The 10,581-nt window shown below is 38.8% G+C and overlaps 1 protein-coding gene across 2 annotated transcripts; it reads right to left on the reverse strand.

The window, feature by feature from the left end:
- Nucleotides 1-7,319: 7,319 nt before the first annotated feature.
- On the reverse strand, nt 7,320-8,822 carry LOC116912689 (protein MEMO1). 2 transcript variants are annotated; one of them, XM_032916825.1, is made up of 2 exons: nt 8,284-8,573; nt 7,633-8,140 (listed from the first exon to the last, which is right to left on the reverse strand). In XM_032916825.1, exons 1-2 carry the CDS (start codon nt 8,571-8,573, stop codon nt 7,825-7,827), a joined length of 606 nt encoding a protein of 201 aa, XP_032772716.1. In that variant the 3' UTR covers nt 7,633-7,824. The 2 variants fall into 2 exon arrangements, with proteins under 2 accessions (XP_032772715.1, XP_032772716.1); XM_032916824.1 differs by having other exon boundaries at nt 7,320-8,822.
- Between the last annotated feature and the right edge of the window lie 1,759 nt (nt 8,823-10,581).

Here is a 10,581-nt window from a genome sequence, read left to right on the forward strand (position 1 = left end):
AAATAGTAAGAACTCTGATGAAGAAATAGGTTGGAAATATGGGGGAGAAATTTTTCTGTTAAGTAGATATGTATATGACATTTAAAAAACACAGAGTATGAGATAATACACATGTCTTTAATTTGAGCCACTAAAAGGGTGGCTGGAATTAGTCGAACTAAAATAATCAGGTGATTGGAGAAACTGATTTGAGGAGGTGAGTTTGTGTAATATAAGCTGTTTAGCAACCATAATTTTAAATAGGAATGAAAGGCAAGAGAGAAGGATAAAGCAGAGACCTCTCTGCAGACTGTGTAGGCTTCAGTGTCCCACTCTCTTCAACTTCTGGTGTTCATGCACCTCTATGACTCCCATCTCTTGGAATGAGAGCAAACCTTCTAACTTATTTATAACCTATAAAATGAGAGAAGTGACAAAATTCTCCAAGTTACCATTATAATTACATTATTTCCTTAGCTTTAAACAATTTCTGCAAAGCAAATATGCATCAGGGAACCTGTATAAACAAGAACTAAAGGCAGTCTCTAGCTGCCACTTTGCAAAGCCACCAGATTCTACTATCCAAAGAGCAAGCCCTTCCTTCCCTTGGCCCCAAGGAAACAAATTCGTCCAGCAACCTGAGCAAGTGGGGAAATACATCTCAGTTACCCAGGTAACATCCCAGGTGCAGATGACAGCCTGAGTGCAGTCATAAACGACGATTCAGTTGAGTTATGAGGAGACTTCTGCTCCATAGAAACATTATAAAATGCGTGCTATTTTAAAACGCCATTTATGGTCATTTGTTATGCACCAGTAGAAAGGAACACAAACCCTAGGCAGCTGCAAAATTTAGAGGCCAGGGAGATACCTAAAGCAAAGAAAATATGAAACCAGAAAGGCCAATGAAGTCAGAAAGAAATCAAGGGAATTTTTTTTTCAAGAAGGAGATTGCTAGCTTTCTCCAAGAGGTGACAAGAAAAGGGCAAGGTAAGCCTGTGGCCTAGAAACTGCCAGGTAATATGCAATCAGGGTGCTGTGAGAAAGAAGGTCTAGCCACCTACTTCTGTCCTTAACGTTCTCCTTCCCACTTCCTAGGACAAATGGTGAAGGTGTTGATGTTATGCAAGGATTGGTAAACACCAGGATGCATTTGCTTTCTGCTGTAGGGTCCCCTGCAGTAATAATCCTAGTTCTTCAACTGACCGCTTTGCAGCTGAGTTTTACCAACAATGATCTATCTTGCCAAAGTTGTGGGAAGTTGTCGGGCTTTGTAATCTATTCATCTGTTAACTGCTAAAGTAAATGACATCAGTCTCATTAAAAAGTCTTAGAAGAGCCAATTAGTGCCAAAGCTGTGATCCCTCCCTGTTTACAAGGCTTTGAAAGTTGGTATTTCAAAACTGGCTAACCACACCAATCACTGTGGGCTCATTTTAATTACTAAGTAGCTGTCGTAACCTAATTTTAAACTTTTCATTGTTGTACAACATGCTTAGGTTGCCTTTTAATTATTTTTCCAAAAAATATCAGTACAAGTTCATCTAATGAACAAATATTACATTCATAGAGTCCTGAGCTAACTAGGTCTTGTTCAGTGAAAGCAGCTCCCTCCTGCTTTTTTCTAACATTGAAAATCTGTGTACAAACTTATACTATTTATAAAGTACTGTCACACAAACAAAGACCGCTGTGCCCTAAAGTGGTTAGTATTCAGCCTTTATCTAGATTTATCTATCCTTAGGTCCCATTTTCCTAGAGTGCTTGAAAGCAATTTTTCTTCCACTCATTCAATGAAGATTTAGTGAGCACTTTCTCAGTTACGTAAAGACACAAGGTAGATAAAAGCAGAGCGACACTAAAGGTTACTGTTTTAAGAGTACATCTTCAGTGTAAACTCTTCTCCTACTTCTTCAGTATATGCATAATTATGAGTATTCATATTTAATATTCATACTTTTAAAAAGCATTTTCATGTGGTAGTAATACAAACCTGTCCTTTACTGTATCTGGTCTACCCTAGGTCTCTATTGCTTAAGGCCTAAGGAGTCAATCACTTTCTCCTGATTTACTTTGTTTCCTATTCATTATCTCAATTAATTTAATGGCAATTTAGCTCTTTAATTTGAAACACACCCTGACATGGAGGAAAGACTGCAAAGAATTTCTATTTTCCATCAAATTTTCTCTGTTAACATGTTATATAAACTATAGGATCTTAATAGCAATCCAAAATTATTAAATAGTCTTTATTTGATATTTACCCATTTCTCTATAAATGGTCTTCTCCCATCCTAAGAATCTTTCCAGGGCCCCATGTTATATTTATCTGCTGCTTCTCCTTAGCATCCTCTGGTTTCCAAGTCTCTGGCTTTTCACTTCTCTTTCATGACCTAGACACAGTTTGGTTTGTTTGTTGAGCCATGGTTTCCTCACTGTAGCTCAGGCTGCTCTCCAGTTCATCCTCTTCCCTTCTTGGCTTCCAAGCTCTGGAGTTATAAGCATGTCTACCATGCTTTGCCAGAGATCATATTTTGCAAAAGTGCTAACTAGTTATTCTGTAGAACATATATGCAGTAATGTTCACAGAGCTACTTTAAATTAGAATGAAGTAGCGCATTTTGGTAAGAATATCACAAAAAAAATACTGTTGTGAACTTGTCAGGAAATTAAACCAAGAGGTTAATGACATAGTAATATATATTAGTCCAATGATATATACCTTGATTGTTCAATTAAGCTGACATCAGATTTTTCAAAATTGTTGTAGTTAATAGATGTACTGGGAAGATTCCTCAGTCCATGCATGTTCTACTCTTAATGTTTCCCAGTAGTTGTGTGATTGTCTGCCACATATGTTAATGTGGTAATCTGCACAATTCTCTAGTTTTCTACATTTATTAAACCACCTTTTCTCTATTTTTGAATAAGTTATTGATTTACTTTTGAATAAACTATTGATGGCAGTGATGACTCAAACTTACTTTATTTTAGTCTTTGTGATATCATCAAATTTATCATTTGTTTTATTGCTCGATTAGTTCTAACAATGGTTATCAAATAATTGTTCAGGTTGTCTCTTATGCTAGTATGACAATTATCTTTTCAACCCTGTATTTTCTTACTTCTTACACTACAAGATACTGAAGAAAATGTCCATACTTCTGTTATGCTAACCTTGAAATTGACCATTTATCTGAAAATGTTTTCTATTCTTACTGAGAGAGTAAAACTCCTGGGAGACCATGATCGATGATGGCTACAATCATTGTCTCTGAGGTGCTCAAGACCACAGCTATAATATGTATGTACACATACGCACATCTGCATACATACTTCATTCTCATAACTTATTATTCAACTTATGTATTTATTTATTCAGTAAAATGCATTTGTAACCCCGAAATCAGTTCTTCAGACATTTTACAGTTTTCAATACAGTGCAGAGCAGTGCTACGACTTATGCACAGAACAGTAAAAACTCCATGACATCCAACCTAGTGCGAGGCAATTCTCTGCCTTTTCATGAATTCTCATACTGTAGATATGTCTTTTGGGTGGTTCTATACATTGGCGAACTTTTATAGACTTTTGTGCTTTTAGTTAATGATCTTACTATCTTCATTGCCTTTAAATGTTATATTGAAATTTAATTAGTGTTACTAAATACAGAGCAATGGGGTGTGCTTTATGGGAAAAAAGGCTGCAAGCTGTATTCAGGACTGAGCTGCATTACTGTCTGTGAATTCAATATCTAACAAAACGTGTGTTTGTATGTATTTAAAAAGAAACACACATATGAAGCAAGATTACTGATAGCTGACAAAAACGATTGGCCTGATGGCTGAAGATGAGGAGCACTGTTCATTAGCGATTGTTTCTTCTTTTGAAAAACATATTTAGTTTAATCTCCACAGACCATGTTTAATTTACTTTTAAACGTGCAGTTTGCCTTGCCTTTCGTCTGCTCTAGATAATAATTCTGTCAGATGCACAGCTGGGAGAGATGCTCTTCCATTGTGTTGTTACCTTTGCTTTACAACGGCTTTCTGAATCTGCTGTAGTCCAGTCACTGGCTAGCCATATTTTCTGAGTGACTGGGACCTTCCTTGTAAAGTCATTACTTCTGCCCATATCGCGAAGTGTACATCTTACGTAGAGAAGGTGGACAGAATCCATGTAACGTGAAGGGCAAGGATATTGAAGGCAGAAGTGGGTCTGCATTTAAACCAACAGCATGGTGTGTCTGTAAACATGGTACTGTGCTATAACTGGAAATCAGGGGTGCTGACACCTCCACTAATTGGTATTTATCATTACTGTTGTGTGTGTGTGTGTGTGTGTGTGTGTGTGTGTGTGTAAAGTGAAATTTAAGACAATTTCCAATTTTCTTTGAAGAAAGGAGTGTAATTTTGATAAGAACACTATTGAATATGCAAATTGTATTGGGTAAAATGGCAATTTTCACAGTATTTTTATCATTTGTTGAGCAGAGAAGATCTTCCATCTCCTGTTATCTTCGATTTCTTTCTTCAACTCTTAGGAGTTTTTACTATATATTTTTTCAATTCTTTAGATTTATTTCAATATATTTTTAGCTATGTGATTGGGTCCTGATTCTTTTTGTCAATGTTTGCTATTTATGTCAAGACTACTGATCTTTGTTTTGGTGGGGTGGGGAGAGGGACTTCATTACTATTCACTAGCACTCACAGTGCTGGAAGGTGCTATGCACACTTCTAGAGGAGAAAAACAAGCCTCAGTATCATTCAGCTCTGGAACCTGCAAGTTACGCCAACAGTCAGCCTGGGAAATATGCCCACTGGTCCAACAGTTGGGTGAATGTTACAGGAGTAAGGAACCATTTTTTGATTACATCTAAGCTGCATTCCATGAGATGGGTCAGATGCTGTTAAGGAAACAAAAAAAAGATAACTCAATAGGTCATAGGCTCTAGAGTGTGTGTGGGGGGGGTGCAACCTCCACAACACACAGTACTGATCCACAGGAGATAAAAGGAGGTCCATTCAAAACAGCTAAATAGCCAATATTGGTTCAAACTTAGGAAATCTTACTGAGTTGTTTATTTTTGGTACATTTAAGAACAGCACAATTTGGTGAAAACCTTCCTGGTGATAATTAACTTAGTCCTGTATGTATAACAAAGCACAAAGTAAGCTAAACAAGACGTGACAACATCTAAAGTCTTTGTAAAATGCATGGGACATCTTCCATAAAGATGGGCTCTCTATATAGACTAAAAAAAAACGAACTCAGATAAGAGTCTGGGGAGGATCCACTGTGGCCTTGGCCGTTCAGTGTCTCAGAGTGCACCATGTCTACTCCCAGCCTTCTGTGCGGGCACAGGTTATACAGCCCTTCCTTAAGTGGACAACTCTGTGATTAACATTAGGTTCCCTCGTGCTTATGTTTGAACACAAGGATTTTTGTATGTCCTACACTAGAAAAGAATCCAATATTTTTATTTTCCTAAATGGAAAAATAATTTACATGATTCCTAATTACTTAAGGATATACACATTGGTCAGAAATTCTCTCAGCACTCATGAAGCTCTCTCTTCTCAGTAGATGGCAATTAATAAAGACTGTTAAGTGGACAAGCAAAGAATTAAAACTGTGAAATGGTAAGCTGTGTGTCAATCATATTATCGTCCCTCCAAGGTTCAGGAATTTTTGCAGAAAAGACAGAAGGATTGTATGAGCCAGAGGTGGTTGATCACATGAGAAAAATAGTGTTTTCCAGACACAATAAGGTACTGTGCATGGACTTCTATGTGCATGTGACAGCAAGCACAGACCTACACAAACTGAACCAGACAAAATCCTAGCATAGAAGGAAGGTGGACATGTAATCTCACCATTAACTGGGAAACTACTGGAATTTGATATCTTCTGGGAGAAGCAGAGTTAGTTTTCTTTAATGATGCAATTATCCTTTGTCAGGCTAACCAAACATCAGGGCAGCCCCTGCTCCCAGGACTTGCAGGGCAACACAAACTGGACTTGATGATGTTAAAGAGAAAGAAAAAGGCATAATTACTCTGAAGTTTGGCGGGAAATAGTGGGATGGTGCTAATGGATGGATATATAGTCCTTCTCCCAGAAACTATGAGACTGTAAATTCCCAGTGCTAGTTATAAGATTATAGGAGTTACTGGTCAGAAAGACTCCAAAAGACATACTTTCCTCCAAACAACACAAGCTGCTGCAACTGTTCTTTATTGTACACCAGAACTGAACGGGGAGATCTCGCTGCTGACAAACAGGTAACAGAACATAGGGAGTTAAGGCTGGCACTGAGCAGGAAGTGTCTCCTTTTTGTTTAGCTTTCACAGTGCTGAGAGGTGCTGCTTAGATTGCTAGGGGAAATCAACAGTCTAATTGATCTGTGAATCTTGTGCGCTAAGAACCTTCTAGGTAAGGTATGCCCTTTAGTACAACAGTGGAGTGATTATTATGTTCATTCATAACTAACCACTTTCTGATTTGATTGGACGCCTACTCAAATTGTTTTTGCAATCTGATCATACCCTCTAATACCTTCTAAATATTGATGTTTACCTTTATATTTACAGACCAGGGCTATACCTCAGTCCTCATCATAAAAGCTCACTGCAGTAGGTGGTGCTTAATACAAAAACCTGTTAAATGCCAAAAGCTGAGACTACGTGGTGCTGACATGCTTGGTTTAAATGGAGTGTCTCCACCGTCTCCTCCAAGGCTCAAGAAATAGCACAGAAGAGGTTCAGAAAGAATGTAATGTTGGTGGAGGGGATTGTGTGAGTAAAACAGTCGCTCTGGACATGACAGAGCTATTACCTCTCCCAGCAGCTATAGTTACCTGTTCCAGACTTGAACAAGATTCTGACCTTCAAAGTTTCATCATGAGTAGACAAAGGATCCATAAAATCCCAGCCTTCCTTAAGAGGTTTCTCAGGATTTCATTTTCTTCCTTGATATAGCCAATTATTTTTGGCTTACCTCTACTCTAGTAAATAACCTTCCACCTATGCTCAAGCAAGCATTTCTAATTAAACTTAATGGGATACTCACAGAAACAGACAAGAAAGAAAAAGTGTTTCAGCAGGGGTGTGAAGTACAGAAAGAAGATTGGAGATGAAAATAACTAAAATCCACTTAACACACACGACCATGAAACTGACAATATTAAGTAATGCAAAATATTTTAAGAATTGGACCAAAACTGCACAACGTATTGTCTTTAGCAATACAGGACTCATTGAAGACACTACTTTGTTACCGTATATTTGATCACACTGTGAACCCCAAGATTGTATTACTGAAAAAAAAAAAAGCTGTTTTTTTTTTTTTTTTTTTTTTTTTTGAGTTGTGTAGCCCTTTATTAGCAACTAAAATAGAAGGTATCTGTTGTACAACATGGGTAGTAATTGTCTATAACTGGAGATTTCTTATATTCTAATACAGATCATTTATAAATGCAATTTTTTATTAAAAAGCTTCCACCCTTTGTCTGTGTACAATTTGCAAAACTATTCTGAAAGCGGAATATATGTGCATGAGTCTGCAAAAGTGCAAATTTCAGATATCTAAATGCTTTAAGTCACTGTGTGCCAATTGGGCAAATATTTTGATTCAGCCTTCCTTCCACTGCCCCAAACTAGAAAGCATTTTTAAAATGAGTTGAAATTAAGGAGGACTACACCTACTAGAAAAGAAGAAAGAGTTCTATTAGTCTGAGGTTTCAGAATCCCCCCACACCAGAACCAACATCTTGGTAAAGGCTAGGCTGGACCCTGGACAGAGTACGAGTCTGTGCAGGTGGCGTCCCTGAGGGTCGGAGCTTCAGTGGACCGTGAGTGCTCCAGCTGCGTAACTGACTGAACTGTCTTGCCAGCTTCTACACTGGCTCGACTGGGCATAATTCAAAAAGGAAAAGCTCATATTCATTCCACTCTTTTGAAGCTCTGTGATAGCATTTAATAACACCCCGATGGGATGTCTCCCACATATAGTATTATGATATTTCTTCAAATAATTGCTAAAAGATACAGGATCTAATTGTTCTATAATACTCATACCCATTTTATCTAGATGTTCAATGGATCTATAAATCTCCCCCTGGGATTCATCATAGTAACTGTAACGGAACCTTTGACCCCAATGGCAGAAATCAGAAGAAACCACAAAGAGATTACTAGGATCCGCTAGATATTTACTGAAGAGTTTTCCGAATTCCTGTTCTTTTGACTCACTCAGAGCTCCAACCAGTACAGGAATAATGGTAAACTCATCTTTATGGCTTTCCATGGCTTTAGCTGTGTAAGGCAAATGCATTTCAATACTGTGTTCATCTTCATCTGTCTGCAGAGACATTCGTTCAAACATTCCTGTCTTCCATAGCTCTCCGTAAATCTTTTGGTCAATACGAAGGTCATACAGAGGAGTCCTATATATATCCACACTGGAGAGTGCACATCGAGACAGGGGCACATGATGGGAGGGCCCAAGGATGAAAATTCTCCGGGTAATTGATGGATCCACTTGTTTGTAAGCATGGGCAGCACAAGACCCACAGTACGTATATCCTGCATGGGGTGCAATGATGGCCCTAGCAGGTCTTTTCGTGGACTGGACTTGTGAAAGCCAACCTTCTAGCTGGGCATTCAGCTGAGGTCCTGAGGCGGTGTACCAGCTCCCGGCGTGGCTGGCTTCCCGGCAGACCACTCGGTTGGACATCTTGGAGCCTGTGCCGCCTATGGTGCACGAGGATGAATGAGGAGGCGGCGGCGGCGGCGGCTCCGCGAGGGGACGAGACGCCGCGGGCCCAGCCCAGGAGGAGGCGGCCGCCAAAAAAGCTGTTTCTAATAGTAGTGTGGCTCTGTCTTACCACACAGCTTTAATCCTCTGGCTGGAATACAGACACGCCCTTAGTGTACACCTTTAATCCCGAACAATGAAGGTCAAGTTAGTTTGTAGAGGAAGCACTGCTGTTTAAAAGTGGTTTCTGAGTGGCAGATGAAGTAACGAATCATAAAAGGTTTGACAGAATAGGATATGCCCAACTCTGACGAGAAGAGTGAAGAAAATACGGCTACTTATGAAAGACCAGTGAGAGAGGACAAAAGGGAGGAAGAGGCAGTTTTACCAGGAGAGTTCCACAGAGAAAGGATGAAAAAAGAGCAGGCCAGACACAGATAAAGACAGAACAAGCCAGAGAATTAGAAGGGGTAGAAGATTAGAACAGATTGCTAGAGTTAGTCTGAGGTCAAGCAGAATAATTCAGGAGAGGCTGAGAAAGAAAAGCCAGACTGAATCAGTTAGCATGGGGAGAAATTCTGAGACATAATAGCTGAGCTGACCAGCCAGCTAAAGACCAGAAGGAACTAGAAAAGGCACGCTTATTGAGCAGTAAGTACCTGAGGCTATAAACACTCTAGGCCTAGATAAGGTTTTACAGAGACTAGAAGCTTCTAGGACTAGGTCCAAGTTAGCAGACAAAGGCAGGAAACCTCCAAACAATTACACCAGGCAAATAAAAGTTATTTTTACACTACTTTGTTTCTTCATTATGTCTACCTTATTATGTTGTTATATAATAAGCTTTCTTGGGTAGGTGTACATGTGTCTTTTACTGTCACTCTGAAACCAGTATTCATTTTATCTTTGCGATCTATAAAATATTCTATAATTTAAAGATAGATTTATATAATAGTATGCTACTAAAATATGACTAAATGATATTTTGTCTACGGCCATACCACCCTGAACGCGCCCGATCTCGTCTGATCTCGGAAACTAATTAAAATATCATTTCACTAAATGATATTTTATTTTATCTGATTCTACCTCATCTATAAATCGACATTTTTTTTTCTAGAATCTAGGTTTGTCACATATAACATTTAAAACAAAAACATTAAATGTCTTACTTATAATAATTGCATATATAAAGCAATACTTGCATCAGCAATTGTCAACAAAAGAATTTTTAGGAGCTCCTATTAACTTTGGATGATTAGACTACATAGTACAATGAGTATAAAGTTGGAATCACCCAGGCCCCGTATCGATGACTCATCAAGGAACATCAAGGAAAACAGGGTGGAAAGATTACAGCCGGAACACTAAGATGTCTGCTCTGAAGCAGTCTCTCCTAGAAATGGCTGCACGAACGGCAATGAACAGGACTGTTAAAGGGACACAGTAATGTTTAAGGAGGAAATCTCACAGGCTCTCATCTGCGGACGAAGAGCTATAGGAAACTGCTGGCCGATTCAAGATTAGCCTTTCCTAGGGATGCACCCCTTTGTGGGTTGACAGAGTAATGCAGACCAACAGATGTCTATTATAAGGTTTCCATAAGACCCTGGAAGAATACACTTGTGTGTACATGAACAAATACAGTTCAAATGAACTTTTCTCATCAGAGGTGACAGTGTTCCCTCCAAGAGACAAAGACCACCTAACAAAAATCCTAACATCAGACACGAAAGACCCTCTTTTGAGTTGTTGATCAGTTGTTCCAAGATATTTGCAAATATAATATAGTCTATTGCTGTTGCCCTTGGTTCCCAACAGTGGAGGAAAGTAAGTGCCTGC

This window comes from Rattus rattus, chromosome 11 (genome assembly GCF_011064425.1).
Source record: "Rattus rattus isolate New Zealand chromosome 11, Rrattus_CSIRO_v1, whole genome shotgun sequence".
NCBI classification, from domain to species: domain Eukaryota; kingdom Metazoa; phylum Chordata; class Mammalia; order Rodentia; family Muridae; genus Rattus; species Rattus rattus.